Source organism: Chiloscyllium plagiosum, unplaced genomic scaffold, assembly GCF_037043375.1.
Source record: "Chiloscyllium plagiosum isolate Xiang-an unplaced genomic scaffold, Cpla_swu_hap1 HiC_scaffold_3, whole genome shotgun sequence".
NCBI classification, from domain to species: Eukaryota; Metazoa; Chordata; class Chondrichthyes; order Orectolobiformes; family Hemiscylliidae; genus Chiloscyllium; species Chiloscyllium plagiosum.
In genome coordinates this window covers 136,176,007-136,198,987 of record NW_028270141.1, presented here as the reverse complement: position 1 = coordinate 136,198,987, position 22,981 = coordinate 136,176,007, and the positions used below count along the sequence as shown (strand labels likewise).

The window sequence follows — 22,981 nt, the reverse complement described above, 5'->3', positions numbered from 1 at the left end:
GACACTGATTGCTAACGTTGTGAAACATGATGTTCGGAAGTTTGTGTTGTTTCTTGTTAGGGTGTAGTGCTGAATGTGACTTTCAAAAGACAATTGGATGATTATTTAAAAAAAAATAAATTTGAGTAGCAACAAAGAAAAAGTTGGGGAGTGGGGCTAGCTGAATTCTACATGAGTCAGATCCAAATGGTTTCCTGAACAGTCACTACTGTAAGATTCTGCGGCCCGGATCTTATAGTCAGGATCAGAAACCTTTATTGTCATAAAATTATAGACTCCTTACAATGTGGAAACAGGCCATTTGGCCCATCAAAGCATACCAGTCCTCCAAAGAGCATCCCACCAAGACCCACTCATCTACCCTATCCCTACAACCCTCAATTTTGTATGGCTAATCCACCTAGTTTACACATCCCTGGACAATCACCTAACCTGCTCAGCTTTGAACTGTGGGAGGAAACCAGAGCGTCCAAAGGAAACCCATGCAGCCACGGGGAGAATGATCAAACTCCATGCAGACTCACCAGAAGTTAGATCCCTGGTCCTGTGAGGCAGCAGTGCTAACCACTGAGGCACCATATCTTCCTAATCAACCCCGATCAGATGATGATACTCGCTCACTTCCCTCCAATCTTTCTCAGCAATCTTGCACTGGAGGATACTTCGCATCCAACTCAGTTTGGAATTCTCGAATGAGCAGCATAGAGAATCAGCAATCGCACTCCGCTTTTATGGATCCAGCTACCATTTAAATCACCCAGAACTACTTTTGTTTAGTATGAATGTATCATTGTATAAGTGGATTAGGTAAATGAATGGGGTGTGTCGGATGGTAGAGTGGCACCTACGTATGGTGCTGGATGGATAGATGGTGAGGTGAAGTAAAGAATTGTAGGAAGTCAATGGGGATCTGGTAGGGAGAGACACAATATTGGTTTAGCTGTACTGTCTATACGGATTCTTGGGTGACTACCCAGGTAAATAAATCAGAACACCTTGAAGTCTCTAGGTCTCATTCTGAGTTAGATATTTCAGAGGGTTCTGACTGCAGTAATTGCCCATCAAATGCAGTTATTTCATTGAGATATTCAAAGGGGTCCCAAAGTGTTTCTGGGGATGGTATATCAAGTCTCTTACCTGGAGACTCTGACTATCCAAAGACCTGAATATTTGGGCCTGTGTCAAATCTGCTTTCTCTTCGTCTAAACATGTGTCTCCTATGTCTCCAAGCTCTGTTTTCTAAGCATTGGTCTATTTGTTATGATACGGTACTCCCACAATATTGCTGAAAGAAGAACTGATTTAAATAGATTCATTTTGCTGAATGGATATTGCTTCACATATACACTGTCAGCACTTCAGTGGTTTAATTTTATTTTGTAGAATTGTGGATTGCATTCATTAACTGGTTCTAATATCAATTTAAGGTATAAAGTTATTTTGTGCTCACTGGAAAGTGAATGTGGTTGCCATTATGCATTGATAGCCAGTTCAGATTTGTCTGAAGTGTGAACTTTCCACGTTGAAGAGTTAATAAGTTAACAGAATTTATTTTGTTTCTTGGCATTACTAATGGCCAGCAAGATGCAGCTGAGGTTAACAAAAAGAGCAGTTTTCTGTTACTGGAATGATACAATTTGACACATCAGATTTTTTTTTAAAAAGCCAATTTTAAAAAAAACATAAACCTCTCCCCAGGTGAAACTCCCATTAGAATGTGGAAACCATGCAGCATGATGGTGATATTTGCAATTGCAGGGAGGATGGTGAACTTGAAGATGGTGAAATAGATGATGATGGATTTGAAGGAAACCCTGAAGTGAAGAAAGAATCAAAAGAAAGTGAAAAAGAGGATAAGTCATCCCACAGACGATCAAAGAAGAAGAGAAAGCGAGAAAAAGAAAGGGAAAGGGAAAAGAAAAAAACAAAGCGGAGAAAGAAAGAGAAGCACAAGGTAATGCGAAGTGATTTCTGTACTGATAATTTGTTTATTGTAGAAAATAACTTTAAACATTCACATTTATCTATAGTTGGGCAAACTTAGATTGTTAATGCTAGAGTGCCAGAGGCTGAGGTACAACCTGATAATTGAATTGAATTAACTTTATATGGAAGTATATAAAATTGAGGAGCATGGATAGGGTAGATAGTTGGAGTCTTTCTCCCCAGGGTGGAAATGTCAAGTACTAGGGGATATAGATCTAAGGTGAGAAGGGGCAAGTTTGAAGATAATATGTGAGGCAGATCTTTTTTACGCAGAGGGTAGTAGGTGCTAAGAATGTTCTGCCAGGATAGATGGTTGAAGCAGGTACGATAACACCTTTTAAGGGAGGCGTTTTAGACAAACACCTAAGCAGGCAGGAAATAGAGTGACATGGACCATGTGCAGGCATGTGGGATTAATTTAGAATGGCATCATGGTTTGTGTAGAAATGGTTAGCTGAATGGCCTATTCTTGTGCAGTGTTGTTCTTTGTTGCCTTTATTGTACTGTACTTTTGTATTGTTTTTTGCAGCGACATTCTCCTTCCAGTGGTGACTCAGACTTCAGTTATGACTCTGATATTGATGCTGAAAGATCATACAAGAAAGGTCCTGTATCCTATCGAGAATATGATCCTCCTTTCTCTCCAGTAAGTAACTGACAATATTTGTGGTATGGTCTCTAAACAGAAAGGTTGTATTTTTGTGTTAATCTCATATATATACTAATTCCCATAATTTGGATTGCATAACCAATCTAGCCCCAGTACTCAAGAAAATATTAGGAAGGCAGGAAAATTTGGGTTTGGAGTCATGCCTTTAAATAAATTTATGGGCATGTTTAATTTTCTTTTTAATCAACTGAAGTAGCAGTGTTCTTAGGTAATGTAGAAAAAAAGTTACCCCTCACTCTTATTTCAAACTGCAAATGCAACCTAAAATCTTTCTAATAATGGGAATGTACTGATCATTGCATAAAATTGATTATTTCATCTCTCAACTAGCCAGGCAATATATTACTGGACTACTATTACTCACTTCGTGACTTCTTTTAAAACTGTTTCTCAATCATTTAACTTCATGTCCTTTAATACTACATATCATCCCTTTTTGGAGTCTAAAATGTAGCGTCAGTGAGGCTTTTTAAATAATCTGTGCCACAAAAAGTGTACAGGCCTGTGAGGTATTTTTGTAAATTCCTTTATGAAGTTTTTTTTGGTAGATTTAGAATTTGACTATTGCTGAAAAAGTTGAAGCTTGCACTTATAGAGTCATGGAGTCATGCGGTATGAAAACCAGACCCTTTGGTCCAACTCTTCCATGCAAGCCACCTATCCCAATCTAACGTAGTCCCATTTGCCAGCATTTGGCCCATATTCTTTTAAATCATTCCTATTCATATGCCTTTTAAATGTTCTGATTCTACCCACCTCCACCACTTCATCTGACAACTCATTACTTACACTCATTACCCTCTGCATGAGAAAGTTACCCCTTAGGTCTTTTTTTACATCTTTCCCCTATGCCTTCTAGTTTTGGACAACCTCATCCTAGGAAAAAAGACCTTGGCTATTTCCCTACCCATGCCCCTCATGATTTTATAAGCCTCTGTAAGGTCACCCCCCAGTCTCCAAACCTCCAGGGAAAATAGCCCCAGTTTATTCTGCCTCCCCCTCAAACTCAAACCCTGTAGTTCCATCAACATCCTTGTAAATCTTTCCTGCATCCTCTCACTTTTCACAACATCCTTATAGAATGTTACGATACAGGGTAAACTCCTCTGCTAATTTAAACTAGCCACACAGAAAAGCTCACCTCACGCCGGAATCTGTTAAATTTCAAGTGGCAATGAACTATCTCTATTACTGCTATTTAAAGAAATTTTAATTTTATATTTAAAGTTCAAAAGAGACTATTAAACAACAACTATTTATAACTCCTTTCTCTTAAATCTATTCCTATCCTCCCCCCAAACTCTACAGTACTGGTCTGATAAATTCCCTCTTAAATTTACAGCAAAATCAATTTCACACCCAGTTATCGCCTTCGGATGTCGAACTTTCTCTAGGTCGGCTTTGGTGTTCTGCTGCACAAATTTCTTATGGATAGGTACCTTTCAGAGAGCTATTCTGGTGGCTGTTATGTTGTGCTTTTCAGCTGTTTGCTGTTATCCCTCTAACTGTTCAAGATATCCGATTTTATACCCTCAAAATGTCGGATTATTTAATTGGTTTGATGTCATCCAAAACTGTAAAATTCAAATTCACTTGGATTTTGGTATCTGGGGCATAATTTAAACTGGCAGAATTTGAATCTTTGTACCATGGCAACGCAGCTCCAACTATTTGTGTCAACCAAATGTTACACTTCCAAATGTTTCAGCACACTCTGCCAGCCAGAAATTTCAGCTCCCTGAAAGGTACAGTACACGTCTACAACTTCATAACAAGAACAATGACCAAAATTAAAGGCAGTATTCTAAAAGTGGCCGAACCAAAGTCCTGTACAGCTGCAAAATTACATCCCATCTCCTATACTTGATGTTCTGACTGATGAAGGGAAGCGTGCCAAACGCTGCCTTCACCACCCTGTCTATCTTTGACTCCACTTTCAAGGAAATATGCACCTGCTAAGTCTCTTTGTTTGGCATCACTCCCCAGGGCCTACCATTAACTGTATAAATCCTGCCCTAGTTTGCCTTAATAAATTGCAACATCTCACATCTGAAGTGAACTTCATCTGCCATTTCTTGGCCCATTTGGCCCATCTGATCAAGGTCCCGTTGTACTCTGATATAATCTTTACTGTCTACTACACCACCTATTTTGGTGTCATCTGCAAACTTACTAACCATACCTCCTATTTTCACATCCAAATCATTTATATGAATGATAAAAAGCAGTGGGCCCAGCACATATCCTGGTGGCATACCACTGATCACAGGCCTCCAGTCCGAAGACCGACCCTCGACCATCACCCTCTGACTCCTACTTCATTCCAATTTTGATCCAATTGGCTAGCTCCCCCAGGTCCCATGTAATCTAATTTTATGCACCAAACTGCCATTGCGGAACCTTGTCAAATGCTTTCTGACAAAACAGTGTCTAGTGTCTATCAATTATCAAAACTCACTCAAATTAGTGAGACACGATTTCCCATGCACAAAGCCATTTTGATTATCCCTGATCAATCCTTGCCTTTCTAAAATTATGTAAATCCTGCCTCTCAGAATCCCCTCCAACAACTGACCCGCCACTGATGTAAGGCTCACCAGTCGATACTTTCCTGGCTTTTCCTTTCTTAAATAATGGCATCACATTAGCCAAACTCCAGTCTTCCGGCACCTCACAAGGGGCCCGGTAATCTCTTCCCTAGCTTCCCACAAAGTTCTGGGAAACACCTGATCAAATCCTGAGGATTAACTTACTTTTATATGTTTTAAGACATCCTGTACCTCCTCTTCCATAAGATTAACTCTCTTGAAAACATCACTATTTATTTCCCCAAGTACCCTATCTTCCATGTCCTTCTCCACAGTAAATATTGATGCGAAATATTTATTTAGTACCTCACCCATCTCTTGTGGTTCCATGCATAGATCTTTAAGTGGTGCTGTTCTCTCCCTAGTTACTCTTTTGCCTTTAACATTCTTACAGAATCTCTTTGAATTCTCCTTAATTCTGCTTGCTAAAGCTATCTCATGACCTCTTTTTTGTCCTCCTGATTTCTCTCTTAAATATACCCCTTACTGCCCTTATATTCCTCTAGTGATTTAATCTATCTCACCTGTCTATACCTGACACATGCCTCTTTCTTTACCAGAGCCTGAATTTCTCTTGACTAGAGCCTCAGTTTCTCAAAGTCATTGAGCATTCCCTACACCTGTCAGGCTTGACCTTCTCACTCAGAGGAACATAGTGTCTCTGAACTCTCATTATCTCACTTTTAAAAGCCTCTTACTTCCCAACCACCCCTTTACTTGTGACTAGCCTCCCTGAATCAATTTTTGAAAGCTCCTGTCTAGTACCGTCAAAATTGGCCTTACTCCAATTTATAACTAACTTTTTGATGAGTTCTGTACTTTTCTATCACTATTTTAAAACTAATAGGATTATGATCACTGGCCTGAAAGTGTTCCTCCACCATCACCTCTAACTTGGCCTGCCATATTTCCCAAGGGAAGGTTAACTGTTGCTCTTTTTCTAGTAGGTACATCCGCATACTGAATAAAAAAAATTTTTTGTATGTGCTAAACAAATTACTCCACGTCCAATCCCGAAACACTATGAAAGTCAGTCATTCATTGGGACAATTTCCAATAAATACCAATATAGCAGGAAAATCACATTTTGCCTTATGAGAGAAGATTGCTGATGTTCTATAATACTTTAAGACTAGAATTAGATTTGTTAAATTGCTTGAAATGCACTACATTCGATTATACTTGCCTTACGTGGCTGAAGTGCAAGACTTTGTTTCTTTGTCAGTTATTAATGATCTAGTTTAACATCATCATTTTATGCATCTTTGGCCAGGTCAGTGTAGAAGTCTTCATTTTCTTGGCTTGTGTCTTAATTTTCTTTCCCCCTTCTCATAAATATATTATACTCTTGTCATTAAGAGATCATTGACCCTTTAAGAACTGTCTTGTGTGGTCACTTGCATCAAGATTTACTCCTCCTTTTGTTTCAAGTTCAGTTCCACCATGCCACCTTTTTCTCCACTATTCTTGATCATAGTTCATGAGCAGAAAAAAGATTATTAATGTTCTAAACTCCATGAGATCTTCATGTGGAAAGGAAGATATTTTCCCTCCATCTCACTCTTACTGATAAAATCTGAGATACTACCGTGTTGTCAATTCAGGTTATCTTGTGGATGTTGGCCACCGATATTTTCAGAATATCACCTTTCCTGTATTTTTTACATTTATTTCCTTCTGTCAAACTCAAGGTGAAGTTGTTCAGTTTAAATAGTGACTGGAATTGATTTATGTTTGTCAATACAACTGTTATCACCTGGATGATCATAATGAGCAAACATCATTAAATTAAAAATAATTGAGGACCTTAATTTGATCTGGATTTAGATTATTATGGACCTCCTGTTCTCATCAGGAGTGATATTGTTGTTAATTTAAAATTTATGCTGTGTATAGTTCTAACTTAGCTACCTTTCTTTCAGCACGCACAAGGTCCTGGAAATTACATGAAGTCCCCTTCACAGAAATGTTACAACAACAACAAGGCTGATAATCGAGATTATGCTGAATATAGTGACTACAGTGAGGAGAAATATGATGCTTATGAAGAAGAAGAATGTGATGACTTTGCTCATGAGTTAAAGCAGTACAAACAGGCAAAAGAAGCTTCAACAGTTATGGCTCCTAAAGGGCCACCTATGGGACAGATGCGAAAGCCTGGAATGAAAGGTAAGCAGAAGGATTAGTCTGTAACTTCAAAATATGCATTTGTTAACTACACTGCATGTTATGACTTCCAAGAAAGACACAACAATTACTGTTGTGGTAGCAACAATTACTGCATAAACAAATTGTATTTATTTTCATCTTTAATGTATGTAATAACATATCCAGAGGCCACCTAGCTGGAGCATTTTTAAGCCAGGCTTGATAGAGTTAACTTTACTCTAGTTTTTTACTCAAGTGAAATGAGGAAAGTGTGTTTCCATTGGATGGAGTTTCAGTAAACATCATTTGAAGGTAATTAACAAAAGAAATTTTAAAATTTTTGTGCAAAATGAGGTGTTTTTAATCTCGTAACATGGATGTTGCTGGCTGGTTTACCATTTATTGCCCATCCCTAATTGACCTTGAGGTACTGGCAATCTGCATTCTTGAGTCATGTAAGCCATGTGCTGTAACGAGACCCATAATGCTCATTAAGGAGGCAATTCCAAGATTGTGACCCAATGGCTGTGAAGACATAGTGATATGTTTCCAAGTCAGGATGGTGATTGGCTTCGAGGGGAACTCTGAGTTGTTGGTATTGTCATTGTCCTTACATGGTGGTGGTTGTGGGTTTACAAGTTTCTATCTGAAGATCTTTGGTGAATTTCTGGAATGGTGTACACGCTATTGAGTCATACAGCACAGCAGCAGACCCTTTGGTCCAACTGGTCCATGCCGACCAAATTTGCAAAATTAAACCAGCCCCATTTGCCTGCATTTAGCCCATATCCCTTTAAACCTTTCCTATTCATCTACCTATCCAAATGTTGTAACTGTACCTGTATCTACCATTTTCTGGCAGTTGATTCCACGCATCCTCTCTGTGGAAAAAGTTGCTCCTCAGATCCCTTTTAAATGTTTCACCTCTTAAAAATATGCCTTCTAGTTTTGACCTCCCCTATCCAAGGAGAAAGATATTTTGCTTTTCACCTTATCTTCATGCCTCATGATTTTCTAAGCATCTATAAGGTCATCCCTCAACCTCTTGCCTCCAGTGAAGAAAGTTCAGCCTCTCCTTAGCGCTCAAACCCTCCAGTCCTGACAAAATCTTGGTTTTTTTCTGCATCCTTTCCAACTTAATAATATCCTTGCCATAGCAGGGTGACCATAACTGTAAAAGTGGCCTCTCAAAATCCTGTACAACTGCAACATGATGTCCCAACTCCTATATTCAATGGTCTGACCTGATTGAAGTCTTCAAGATATTAACAGGAAAAGACAAGGTTAATAGAAATAAACTATTTCCACTGGTTGGGGATTATAGAACTAGGGAGCATAGCCAGAGAATTTGGGCCAGACTGTTCAGGAGAGATGTTGGGAAACCCTTCTACACACAAAGGGTGGTAGATGTTTGGAACTCCTTTCCACAAACAGAAGTTGATGCTGGATCACTTTTTAATTTTAAAACTGCGATAGCTAAATTTCTGTTAAGCAAAGGTCTTAAGGGATAGCGATCAAAGGTAGGTATGTGGAGTTGGGACACAGATCAGCAATGACCCCATTTAATGGTGGAACAGGCTCAAGGGCTGAATGGTCTACTCCTGTTCCTATATGAGTTGCAGGGTTGAGGAGAGGGCAAGGAAGTAGTGCAGGGGGAGAAATATGAGCACATAATCTATTCCAAATTCTCCAGATAACTGTTGAAAGATGCTAGACCTTAACTTGAGATTGGAGTCCTCACTGTGTGCATGTTACAATGGGAGTATTTGCATATTTCATTACATTCCAGAATGTTGATGCAATGTAGCTTCTTGATATGGTTTTACATAGTACACAGATTGCCTGAATTAAACAAGTAATCAAGGGTTTGAAGAATCTTATTGAATTTATTGTTCATTTGAGGTGATGAAACATTTGCTTTTGGGAAACTGAGCATCTTCCACTGAGTCTCTGCATTGAAATATTCTGAGGTCAGCCACAGTATCAGTTAATGCAAAGTATATCTGGCCTGTTTATTTCTCCTAATTCTAAGATGACTGTCTAGTTTTCCCTTACTTAGTGCAACAACGTCCATTTGGTTTCATTGTGTAAAATTGGCAACTCATAAATTTGAAGATGTTTTGGCCTTTGCCATCTTGATTAACAATTAGTATACAATGTCTGGACTACTTCATGTTGAACTTCTGTAGTCTAACAAATAGAAGAAGCTTTCATTCCATGAATCTGTCATTTTAATCTTAAGTATATTAAGTATCAGACATCAGTATCTTAAGGTAGAACTAATTTGCAACGATGCATTAGAACTGAAAAATGGTGAGTCAGATCTGTGATTTCTTGCTCCAGTTTGTCTGCTTCCTGCTAGGAGAAATTTACCTGTAATCTGTTTCCCATAAAAAGGAAAACTCTAAAGGCTGGTGGCATGAGTTTTATAATATATAGTTTTAGACTGATAAAGGCATGTATGATTTGAGGGTACAAAAGAAACTTAGAAATTTAATTTGATGTGAAATTGTTCCAGGTATTATGCAGAAAGGTAGAGGTAGAGGAATTGGTCGGGGCCGTGGTATGAGAGGACAACCAAAACAGAAGCGCAAGGTATGGGGACCTGGAAGAGGAGCTGATGGTGGTATGATGGATGCTTCTGATGAGGTAAAGAAAAAAGATAGTTGCTAACCTATGTTGTGACATCATTTGCCATAATGTATTAAATTACGACATTTTGCTCTGTCACTGGAACCTGAACTGAATGGAAGTTACACTGTTCTGCAAAATGTAATAGAATAGTCTCCAATATCAGGCAGCTAATAGTCTCCAATATCAGGCAGTTAAAAATCATACAGTTTGAGAGCTCTGATGCTATTTGTTGTGCATTGTGCTGTTCCTTTATTTTCCTTTGTATTATACACCTTTATTGCAATTTTAAGATTTATACTAATCTTTGCACGAGACGTAAATGAGCTTTTCTCAAAGGAAAACTATTAGAAGGACAGGTTGTGGCATGGTTTTGCAGTGTGAAATGATATTAAAGATGGTACAAAATTTAATGTGTTAACTGATCAGAACTACAGGTCGTTCTGCTTTAACCTTTCTTTCGACAGCGCGAATTGGCTGTAACTCGATGAACCAATTGTGGATGTTGTTTGGATGATAACTTTCTACTGAAAAGGTCCAGTGATTTTCTACAACGCAAGGTTGTGGAGGAACATAACTGCCATGTTATAGCAGAACAACCTGTATTAGACTTAAATAAAATATGAAGTTAGCCATCAGTACTACTATTTATTAATTATAATTTATACTCTCTAAACAATAATTTAGTGATTGAAACACCTTTGTATTTTGTTTTAATTGCATTGTCTAAATTTCTTTGGTGTAGTACCATCTCATAAATATTTCAATCTGCCCTTTATCTTAAATATTTGGCATTATAAAAGATTGAATTAATTCCAAAACTTCGTTCTAAATCCTGGATGGTAAACATGTAACCATTTTCAATTATCTGCCAAAAATTGAAAAACAAATGCAACATTGTTCATTTGGAAAAAGTCTATTTGCACGTCCCTTTGAAGCTTGGTATGATACAGCATCGATAGAGGCTATTTGCACATCCTGGCTATATTGGCTCTTCAATATTCAATATTATCCTTACTTCACTGCTGTTTTCCCACAATCGTGTAATAGCTTTCTTTTACAACCGCAGGTGTAATCAACTCTATTTACTTCGTCAAGGTTGTTGATTTTGAAATTCTCAAGCAAACATTTTTCCAGCGCTGTTTTTATTCCAGATTTCTAGCATCCACAGTACTTTGCTTTTATACAGTGAGGAGTGTGATGGAACATGCTTCACTTACCTGCATGTATGACTCAAGAAATTTAACATCCAGGACAAAGCAGCAGGCCTGATCAGCACTCCAACTCCAAATTAATAATGTGCTCCTTCTACCACTGACACAGTGTCCGCAGTGTCTACAGATGCATTGCAGCAATTGACCACAGCTGCTTCAACAACAGCACCTTATAAATCCTGGCATCACATTGTCTATCCCAAGTCTCTGTATGCAAGTATGCCTTGCCTTGTTATCCATTTAGTTCATTTGATCAAGCCAACAGAATCATTGCTAACTCTAGGGTAAGCATGCTGGAGATCATTGCAAGGAGTATGATGTTATATTTGACACTCCATCTTGCTGGCAGATAGCTAGTATAGTTTGGGCAAGTAGAAGTGAAATTGGCTTCTTTCATGGCTTGCAGAATTTGCCATGTTTCATCACTATCAAGAAGAGTACTAAGGCCCAGTAAATGTGGAGGTTTATATTTGTGGTTAGCTTCCTTGTTAGTTCATACTCGTCAAGTTAATTACAGCCTTAATCAATCCTGGTGTTGATACCGGCATCAAGGGGCAGGTTGCTGGTTATTGTTGAGCGATGGTGAAGCTGATGACACCTCCAGAGTGAGAATATCAATATTACTGGAAGGCGGTGCCCCTACATCTTGGCTATAACATTTCATCTTCCCAATGTTGATTGTTAGTCCAAGCCCCTTGTAAAATTTGATTCTGGGAGAACTGTGTTGCAAACATTTGCACGTGAACTTCAGTATAGCACATGGCACAGTGGTAAGCATTGTTGCCTCAGTGTCGGGGACCTAGGTTGGATTCCAGCCCTTGGGAAACTGTCTTTGTAGAGTTTGTACCCCTCTGTCTGTGTGGGTTTCCTCCGGGTGCTCCGCTTTCCACCCACAGTCCAGGGAAATGTAGTTTAGATGGATTGGCCTTGTTAAATTGCGCATAGTGTTCAGGGATGTGCAGACTAGTTGGATTAGACATGGGAAATAAAGTTACAGGGATAGAGTCTGGCTGGATGCTCTTCAGAGAGTCTATGTGAACTTGGTGGGCCTAATGGCCTGCTTCTACATCAGGGATTCTACGATTAGCAAAGTTAGGATTCCTAGATTAGGACATTACGCACTTTGGTCTTAGTGTGCAGTGTTGCCAAGTTGAATAACTGACCTTAGCTTTGGCATGCAGGTAGATACACTAATTTGAGTTACAGCAATAGCAGCAAGGGGAGAAACATGTCAAAGTGACTTGGCACCAGGATTCCACCCTTTCTTTACCTCATTGTTGATCTTGAAAGCTTCACATGATGCTCTATTGTAAGTGAAGGAACTGTGCATGTTGTTGTGGAGGGAGGGAGTAACACTCAGGAATCCAGGCAAACTAGTTACTTTTCAGTCATTTAAAGAGTCTATCTGCTGATGGGGTAGAAGATCTTAGTCAGGTTTACCAAGACAGGTAATATGTGCTATTTTGAGGCACCACTTCTGTAAATACTAAAATGATAAAAATGTTTAATTGTCAGCTCTGAAATCTTACTCAGACCTGGGACACAATGCATTATTTCAGCAACTGTAATTTGCTCCTTGCAACAGGAGCAAAAACTTTTCCCACAATACTTGACAAGAAATGCTTTGGCAATTATTGCAGTTCTTTTTTGTTGTACAAGTGCCTTTTGCATCACAGATATCACATTGCACATATTTTTCTTTCTAGTGGAGAGACAAAATAGTGTGGGGATGCTGTGGCAGTCCTGGTTTTTGACTTCTGATGACTTCAGATGAATTACTATCATTCCCTGGGACTTTAACACTGGTCACTTATCTGGTTGAACTCTTCTGTGGTGGGCTTAATGTCTAGCTCCTCCAGGAAAGTCAAGAATATTGATAGTTTCTTCAGTGGCATTTTTCTCCATTCTATAAAGCAGAAGAGAATGTTGTAACCACCTTTTCATCTTTTTGCTAGGTTCAGTGACAACCATCCTTGTCTTTGACTTGGTGGGGTTGATTTGTTTGCTGCAGGACCTGTTGCTACCATGGTTCCTTTGTGTAGCTCTTTAGCATCCCTGGATTCAGCAACAGATTTAATAACTTGAGCTTCCTCCAATAGTTATTGGTGTAGTTCTGAATGTTGAGACTTTATTCTGGCAGTTCTGAGAGCACCTAGATTTTGATTGATTGCCTTTGAAAAGGTTCTATGTATATTGTATTTAGCTTATTGCATGTTACTGCGGCAATTAGCACCCTCTTCTCAAGCTGTGTATGCATATTTTCAAGTTTGTTTCTTGTACTGTAGTCCTGATGAGTGCAAGACAAAAGGCTTCAACTTTTCTTGCCTCTTTTTGCAATGCCTAAGTTCTGTACAACCAAGTAATTGCTAATAGTTAGCGCTGAAAGCAAGAGGTGACATACAGAGAGACTGCTTGGAACCACACTTAATGCATTGCATCAACAGGAGACATACCTCTTGGTCTTTTATCCAAGGTCAAGTGTTGTGTCCACACTTACTTTACTCAGTAACCCAGATATGTGGACCAGGTAATTTTTATCCTTTGAGGACTGCCATTCTTTTATATACTTCTTAATTTTTATCCAGTTAATATCACTGTTGTTGCCTCTTTTACTGCTGCTTTGGAACATCCTCTTCTCTTGTGATCATTGATTGACACCTGTTTGCCATATGTAACTGCAAGCTTCATGACATTTTTAATAAGTTTGCATTGTAGAAATGATTTTATTTATTCCAAATATTTTTTTCTTTAAATGGACACTTTGGGTAGGGACAACTTTGGGACTAAATGATTAGGAACGTGAATTATATGCTAATGCATCAACAATTCTAAGAATTTTACAAAGCTGTATTTAATAGCATTGAACTACCAGTTAAGCAGACCCGTAAAAATGTTTTTTTTTTGTTTCAAGCAACGTTACTGATGTAAATACTCTATCTAGCAGGATGGTTATGGAAATACAAATTTTCTTCGGAAGAAAAAGAAATGTCAAGATTTTTCATTCCACGGTGAAAAGATTAGAAAAGGAGGCATTTGCAAGTATTTTCTGGAGGGACGCTGCACTAGGGTAGGTTTTCTGTTGTAAAATTTGTATCTATCATGTTATCTTAATCATCTAAAGTTAGGTACTGGGATGCATCAGATGGAAGTGTAATTATATGTAATACAGAATTTTTTTTTCCGTTTCCATTTTTCCTCTCATTGCATTCCCACCTCATCCACCCTAGTTGGGATTTTGAGTGTAGATTGTGGACAGTTGACATTTTCAGACTGTTTGTTCATGCAAGTTGAATTTCTGTTGGTGAACTTTGTGAACTGAAACTTTGAGTTTAGACATACATTGAACAACTAGCAAACAATTAGCAACAATTAGCTTGCAAACAATTAGCAACATGCCTTTGCTGACTTAGAAACAAAACATATATGATGTCCATTAGACATTCTTGAAAATGCCAAGATACCGTACTCCTTGTTCAGGCAAAAACAATTTACTGTGGAGTTTGAATATAGCAGGAATCGATATATCAAGCAAATTCAATTATGGTGTGGGCATCTCATTGTCCAAGTGTAGTCAGTCGTGCTGTTTCTCGGCCCAGTTCAACTTTACTCTGACTCCTCCGTTGGCCTCAGCTCCAACCCTAGCTCTGAAAGCACATAACTTTGCTATATGCTAGCTCCTGATATTGTTGAATTAGTAGTCAATAAAATGGTTTTAAAATAGCATTTCACGTGAGACCTTATGAAAGTGGGCTTGGCTTCTGTGTAGATTATATGACTCTGTCTCCACCACTATGCAAGTTCACCAAAAATGTGGTTTCATTTCTTGGATTCTGACATTTCTAGTTTACCACTATTTAACACATTTCTATTTAATGCTGTAATTAATTTATATGAAGTGAGGAGGAGTATGTTGATACAGAATGAGGCATGTGTCCATCATTATTTTATTGTAGAACAGAATTTTATTATCACTTCATACTCTGATGCATAAATCTTTAGTTTATTCACACATAGATGTTTATACAGAAACCTACAGAGAGGATTGCACACACAGACATACCTGCGCAAATCAGAAGTCCACACACTAGTCAGTTTCTAAAGCTGAGAACGGGTTAACACCTATAAAATTACTATTGTTACTTGATACTTTCACCAAAGTGGTAATTAAGTCTATTTCTTTTTACATTCCTGGGAAGAGTCTAGGAATTGCAATTTGTGAAAAAATTCTCAAAAGTATTGTATTTTTTAGCACCAGATTTGCCATCTTTGATTTGCAAATGGAGTGTATTTTTTTTTTAGGGGGACCAATGCAGATATAGTCATGATGTTGTCATACAGAAGAAGAAGGACATCTGCAAATTCTACCTAAATGGGTTTTGTACCAAAGGAGATAACTGCATTTTCATGCATGATATCCTTTTTCTTTATTAGTTATATATATGCGTAGAAATATTGCATTCTCTAATTTTGGCTTTCATTAGACCTTTGTTTTTATAGGCTGATCCCCTTCTTTGATGTTTGTCTCATTGCTGAGTCTCATACTATTGAATTTTTAAAATTCTTGCTTCAAATGAACCTCAACGATATTTTGATGTCTGTACTGAAAATAATTCAAACTAGTGATTTCTTGATTACCTGTACATTTTGGAGGCTAATCCAAACATTTAATGTAGCCTTTATATGCAGAAACATTAATGTTCAGAAAAAACGAATTAGGTACAGAAGTAGACCACTTGGGCCCTTGAGCGTTCTGTGCAATTCAGTAAGATCATTGTTAATCTGACTATACTCCACGCTTCTGCCTACCCTGCTAACTTTTTACCTCTTTATTAGTCAAAAATCTGTCTGTCATTATTTTAAAAATATTCAAGAACTTTGCTTCTACTACCTTTTTGAAGAAGTCAGTCCAGGTATTCGTCTAATGGCATGGAGTTTGAGGATCACATCAGCCATGATCTCATTGAATGGAATTGATGGGATGAATGGCCTTCTGCTCCTGTCAGGTAGTCTTAACATTTGTTTGAGAAACTGGTCAACATCTAAACTGAAAGAGAAGCGATAAAACCTGACTTAATGTTAAAAGCACCATTAAATACCTTTATTCATGGCGGTCATGGTAGATAGTAAGAAAACTTGCATAATCTATTTTGAGGCTTTTGCTAGAGTTTACAGTTGTCTCAATAAGAGATTTGAATTGTTCATGTAGTCAGATTTAAAATAAGCTAAGAGCAGCTTTGTAACTGGGGTGGTGGGGTGGTGGCGGTGGCGGGATAGCGGTCTGGGCGCAGAGGATCTTGATTGCCAGTTATATCCATAATCATCTGTGAAGAAAGTGACATGATGATAAACAAAAACAGAAGTTGCTAGAAAAGCTCAGCAGGTCCGGTGATCCTTTCTCGTGATGTTAATATTTAATGTCACTGGACTGATAAGACAGAAACCCAGACTGTTGTTCTAGGGGTGGGGTTGAATTCCCATGGCATATGGTGGTAATAAAATTTGATCAATTTATCTTAGTAACCATGAAGCCATTGTCAGTTTTCATGAAAAAAAAATCTTACTCACTTTTACTTTTGGGAAGGAAATCTGTATCTGGTCTGGCCTATGTGTGACTCCAGCCTCTCTGATGTGGTTGATATCTTCACTGATTTTTGAAACAGTTTAGCAAACCACTCAATTCAAGGGCAGTTTGGGATCGGCAACAAACGCTAGCATTACTGGTGATACTCTCGTACCTTGAAAGAATATAAATATAGCAGAGGATATGTTCATTCAGTCACTGAATCAAAGAATAATTTTGAAGGCAAGTGATAATTAGTTTACATTTCTGTTTGGACCCTCCCAAACTATACCACATTGCCATTGAAGGTGAACTGTGGAGAGTAAGGAAAGGTCCTCTGTTTTAATTTATGTGAGTGTTTCTCTCAGTGAAAAGGCCACCTGCAGTTAGCTTTGAAGCAGTCAGCCACAGAAATAATGCATATGCTGTGAACAACCCTTGGGACTAGGACTTCAGAAACCATTAAGAATTGGGTGTGTCTCTGATTAAGTCATGAAGCAAAAAGGCAAGTGAATCCAGTCCTTGAGCTGAGCAGTTATCAGCCATGAGGTCTTAAAAGAAAGTTGGAGAGTTTCTTAGCCATAAAATCTTGTTGCTCAGAGAAGATGGAACACTGATGTGAAAGCAATGAATTCTTCTGGGGAGCTCTATATACCTTTCAGTTGGTCCCTAAAGGAATCTTTTAAAGACGGTGGAACGGTGGCTCAGTGGTTAGCACTGCTGCCTCACCATGGACCCAGGTTCGATTCCAACCTTGGGCGACTGTGGAGTTTGCACATTCTCCCCGTGTCTGTGTGGGATTCTTCCCATGTGTACAAAGATGTGCAGGTTAGGTGAGTTGGCGATTAGGTGCATTAGTTAGGGGAAACGTAGAGTAATAGGGTACGGGAATGCGTCTGGATGAGTTACTTTTCAGAGGGTCATTGTGGACTTGTTGGGCCAAATGGCCTGTTTGCACACTGTAGGGATTCTATGAAAACATAAGGGGCCTTTTTGTTTTGAGATGATAAGGAAGTTGAACAGGATTGATTGTCTTAAGATTTAATAAACACGGTACTGTTTGCTTTGTTTTGAAATCTACAGTTAAAAAAAATTATGTAAATATTGGAAAATTCTCTGATCAAATCTTGTCTTTTTGAATGGTTATGTTCTCCATGGAGATTGTAACATCGCAATGTTAATAGTTAAGTAATTGTTAATGGGAAAGCATACATTTGCACCTTATATTTTGTGAACTTTCTGAACATTATTTCCCATGGACTACCTTGTTCTTTTTAAATTTTTAAATATTTACATTCCTTAATATACTTATACGTGAATATCCATGCAAGTTCTACCACACAGGAGCAAAGTGCTATCAAGGAGATAACTGCAAATTCTCTCATGCTCCACTTACTGAAGAAACAAGGGAGCTATTAGACAAGGTTTGTCAACAACTGCATGCAATTTAAAACATTTATATCATATATAGCTATATTGAAGACTGTGGGGTAAAATGCATCATATTATGTCTCATATATAACTAGGTTTGTTTGCTGATCTGTACTGTATTAGCTAATCTTAACACATGTAATGCTGGTGATGTAAAGTTGACATCAGGATCCTTGTCATTTCCTATTTCAGTGTCCAACCACAGTTTGTGGTGAGTGTCAATTGCGAGATTGTTCTCAGAGCGAATTTAGTATACTGTAAAGTCAGATGTGTTGTTTCTTCTATTTGAGTTGTTCTGAAGCTTATTTTAAGATTTTTAAAGAACCATCACTTAAGGGAGATGTTGGACATAAAGAAACATGAATTTTGTTTTATAATTTTTAATAAGATTGAGAGTTAGATTTGTGTCTTTGTAATCGCATCACAAGTTTATGTTGCCTTCGAAAACTGATGCTATTGACTCTTTCTCTGTGTGTCCATTTCAAATATTTCCTGAGAGTATTATTAACTTATCAAGGAATGGTAATTTTCCATTTGTATTGCCAGCAGTTAAATAGTGTGTTCAGTTGTGGATGTATTTTACTTTAACCTAGCCAAAGGTTTAAATAAGTTCAAGTCCTAAACTTTGAAACTTGTGCCTGTTATCATCTAGGAGAAAGTGAGGGCTGCAGATGCTGGAGATCAGAGCTGAAAATGTGTTGCTGGAAAAGCGCAGCAGGTCAGGCAGCATCCAAGGAACAGGAGAATCGACGTTTTGGGCATTCCTGAAGAAGGGCTTATGCCCGAAACGTCGATTCTCCTGTTCCTTGGATGCTGCCTGACCTGCTGCGCTTTTCCAGCAACACATTTTCAGCCCTGTTGACATTCAAGACCTATTGGCATGAGTAAATGGGAGGTGGATGTATTAATTAATCGTTAATTGGGTGTGAATTGTTTGTATAAATATTGTGGGTTAGTTTTATCGAGTGATTAAGTGAATAAATGTTCTCACTAAAAGTGTAAACTTGGACTGTTCAAAAACATTTACTTTGTGAATAACAATGCTTGCTTTCATAAATTTTGCAATTTTTTTGATTAAACCCATGCCTGTTTCACAAATTGTCATTATTTTTTTATCAGGTGCTGAACAATGAAAATATAAATTACGACAATAACAATGATCATAACAGTACCAATGATTTTGATAATTGCGAATATGATTATGAGTACGTGTATCATGAAGATGATGATAAACTTGAAGTTGAAGAACTTAGGAAACAAGGTATTGCTCCTCTTCCAAAGCCGCCTCCAGGGGTTGGATTATTACCGACTCCTCCACAACCACCAAACTATCCTGGTCCAATGCCAGTGGGTCCTCCTAACAACCAACCGCAACCAACTTCACCTGGGCGGAAGATTCCCTCTATATTTGATATTGTTGTACAGCCAACGAGTGTTTTTGTTCACAAGATGGGACGAAGGTATGTTGATTTGCCTGTGTACTATTGGAATTAAAGCCAGTAATCGGACATTAATTTGATGGGTTACCGACACCATTCAAAGTAAATTCAGTAAAATAGCTAGTATATGTATGTTGCTCTTGTACAGTCCTTTCTGATTTGAATAGATATATATTATTGTACTGCTAGTTATTTATACATATGTCAATGGTTTCCTTGATTACTCCCAGTTCTACGATGTACGTTATCTGACTTAGACTCAATATGGATCCATTTGCACCTACAGCTGTTTTCAGTGGAAAGAGATTTCAGTTTGTGCTGAGCTTGGTTAGGTGCAGCCTATTTCTCATCTAGAGTTGAGGCTATCCTAACTGAAGTGAAATTCTAGTAAGTCTCAGTCCAGTTTACATTTGAGCCAACAGGTCAAGTCTGCATTTATATGCTGGGAGTTTTGTGTATAAGCCCAGACTAAACTCATTTTGTATCGTGCAGATGCACTATGGAGTACAAATTATTTTCTAGGTGGCTTATTTGTCTTCATTTTGGGGTAAAGGTGTTGAAAGTATTGATATCCTGTATAAAGGATCAGTGTTTTAAGTTAAATGCCAATTTTCCGATTGATTTCTACAAATATGAGAGGGGTCTATTGTAAAATCATAGTAATTTGAAATCAGTGGACATTTTTAATTCGTTTTCTTGAAATCCAGAACATCAGTGTTTTACAGTTCTCTTAACCTATTGTTTTGTTCAGAAAATGTTTGAAAAAAATAATCATGCAGGTGTTATTACAAAGTGGACACTTTGATTATACAGAGCTATTTTAAATGACCACAAAGATTTCACAAATTTTAATAAGTGGTACATTACTTTAGAACAACAAATGTTGTCAGTGCCAGTTGTGTTAATGGATAAACCACTTAGGATTAGCAGTTTGGAGTTGGAGTTGTTTTCCTTTTATAGGAAAACAAGAAATCTACATATACAGAGGAACCTTGATCATCCAAACAAGATGGGCGGGGACTATTTCGTTCAGATAATTGATGATTCGGTTAATTGAGACATGGAGTTTTCTGGGGAGTCTGCTCCCTGTTCAGGAGACTAGGCAAAAGCACACTGCGTATGAGACCCTGCCCCTGCCCACTCCAACCCCGTCTGCTCCCACCCCCAACTGACACTCTGTCCTCCTCCCACCACCACCCCCCGTACAATGTTGGAGAGATTATCTGGGGAGATTATCTACAACCCCCGTGTAGAACTACAGGGAAAGCGTGGGGGAGAGAGAGGGCGGGAGGTCAGTCATTTAGAGACTATGCTTGGACTGTCCAGGACTGTTCTCGGCAGCATTTCAATGAGCCGAGTTCGTTTTTAATCATTGTACCTGTAAACAGAAGACGCGATCAGGGTTGAAAGAGTTCTTTGACCCGATGTTTCTATTGGGACCTTGAGATCATCTTCGGATAATCCTATATTCGGATAATTGATATTTGGATAATCGAGGTTTATATGTGGGAAATTGAATAGCTTTCCTATTCCAATCTGAAATTATTACAATAATACAGAAAACAGAAAATGTGGAAATAAATCTTTCTCATTACCTCTGGGTCTACAAAAGTACCAACTTCCTGTAGTATGAAAATATTGTAATTTGCTTTCATGGGCTTATATTTTTTACAGTTTGATAATCTGTGGTCAAAAACGATACCATGGCCAACCACTCAGATACTGAATAGAATTAAGGATTGGGAATGCAAGATTTACTCAGCTGGAGGTGATGACCTCCAAGGAAATGGGACAAAACAGAAACTTTCACAGAACAGATCTTGAGGCATTAATTGTAGATTTGATTGAATTCTGCTTAGAATAATGATGGTGTTTGAAAATAATTGAGCTGGTTTTGAAGGGTGAGGAGAAGTAAGGACATTAACTGGTACATTAAATTGTGTCACTGGTTGGTTCAGAAAAAGAGATGGCTTTCTATCTGTTTTTCATTAATCATTTGCTTTTTGACAGGCCACAGTTTTGTAACTCCCCGTCACCTCCACACCCACCATTTGAAGAAAACCAATTACCGCCTCCGCCTCAGATGTTTGGAGCAGGTCCAGGTCCAGAACAAAACATGATGCCTCCAGGACCCAGTGGGCCTTCAGAGCCTCCTGGTGGTTTTGGTCCTCCTTGTCCTCCACATAGTATGCCAGTTCCACATGGTCTGCCTGGGCCAGGCATGCCTCCAGGCTTACCTGGACAACAAGTATTACAAGGCCAGCCTGGAACGTCAGTTCCTCCAGGGCATCCTGGTTTACCACCACCTCCAGGATTTCCAGGTCCACCAATGAATGCAGGCCCAAATGAATCTCCAGGTCAGATGGGATTTCAGGGAGGTATGGTGAACATGCCTATGGATCATCAGATGCTGCCCTCTCAAAATCAGGCACACCAACAATTCACAGTCGATGCATCTCAACAAATGCAACAAGATGGTTCATATCAGCAAGACATCACGTTCCAGCAAATCCAAAATCCAATGGACTTCTATAACTCTTACTATTCACAGAAAGCAGTGCAGAATTTGGAGCAAGAAAACCATTTGGGAGGTATGGCATGATTATCACTCAATTAAACCAACTTGTTTAAAGATGTTGTTTAAAGGAACAGTATGTCACATTTAATGCTCAGGCATGTGTTCAACATCAAAATATGCATTCTGATTTTTAAATTAGTCTTCAACTAAAACTAATCAGGTTCCCATCATACAGATGGGAAACATTCCCATTATCCATTGATGTAGTAAATACTTTCAAGTGAGTGGAATTAATGGTCTATAACGTTGAATGAAACCTGTCTGAGAAAATAATAAAAGGCAATGCTGGTAAATTTAGATGAGGAGCAGTGGTAGAAAAACAGCATGAAGCAGATGAGCCCAAGGTTTTTTTTTGTAGGAATGTACTTAATTTGATCTGCGTACAAGATTGCTGCAGCATTGCAGTAAGATGTTTTATTGGATATTTGTGCATTGTGCTATACAATGCTGTACCAAACCAGAGAGACTACTTGTAATTCCCAAGTTGTGAGTTAGGAATCCTGACTAGGATTTTACATTCCAATCAAGTAGGCAAGCAGTTTAACTCTCATCAGTCTGACACATCTCTTAGAGGGAATCAGTGCATTGGTCATTATCTTCTAAAATTCTTTAGATTCTGGAATGATCTCCATGGATAAGAAGATAGCAAGTGTCATCCCACTATTTAAGAAGTGAAGATAGAGAAAGCAGGGAACTGTAGATCTTGATAGCCTTACATTAGTGGTAGGGGAATATT

General features: G+C 38.4%; 1 protein-coding gene across 3 annotated transcripts in view; it reads left to right on the top strand.

The window, feature by feature from the left end:
• The window catches only part of zc3h6 (zinc finger CCCH-type containing 6), a 56,827-nt gene that overhangs the window by 20,515 nt on the left and 13,331 nt on the right, over positions 1–22,981 (top strand). For 2 of the 3 annotated variants that reach the window (XM_043687193.2, XM_043687192.2), the window contains exons 3-11: positions 1,759–1,954; positions 2,516–2,632; positions 7,167–7,413; positions 9,911–10,041; positions 14,179–14,304; positions 15,537–15,648; positions 18,112–18,221; positions 19,348–19,688; positions 21,678–22,258. In XM_043687193.2, coding sequence (XP_043543128.2) covers positions 1,759–1,954; positions 2,516–2,632; positions 7,167–7,413; positions 9,911–10,041; positions 14,179–14,304; positions 15,537–15,648; positions 18,112–18,221; positions 19,348–19,688; positions 21,678–22,258 — 1,961 coding nt within the window. The remainder of the gene's footprint in view (positions 1–1,758; positions 1,955–2,515; positions 2,633–7,166; positions 7,414–9,910; positions 10,042–14,178; positions 14,305–15,536; positions 15,649–18,111; positions 18,222–19,347; positions 19,689–21,677; positions 22,259–22,981) is intronic. The other variant, XM_043687194.2, reaches the window with a different exon arrangement.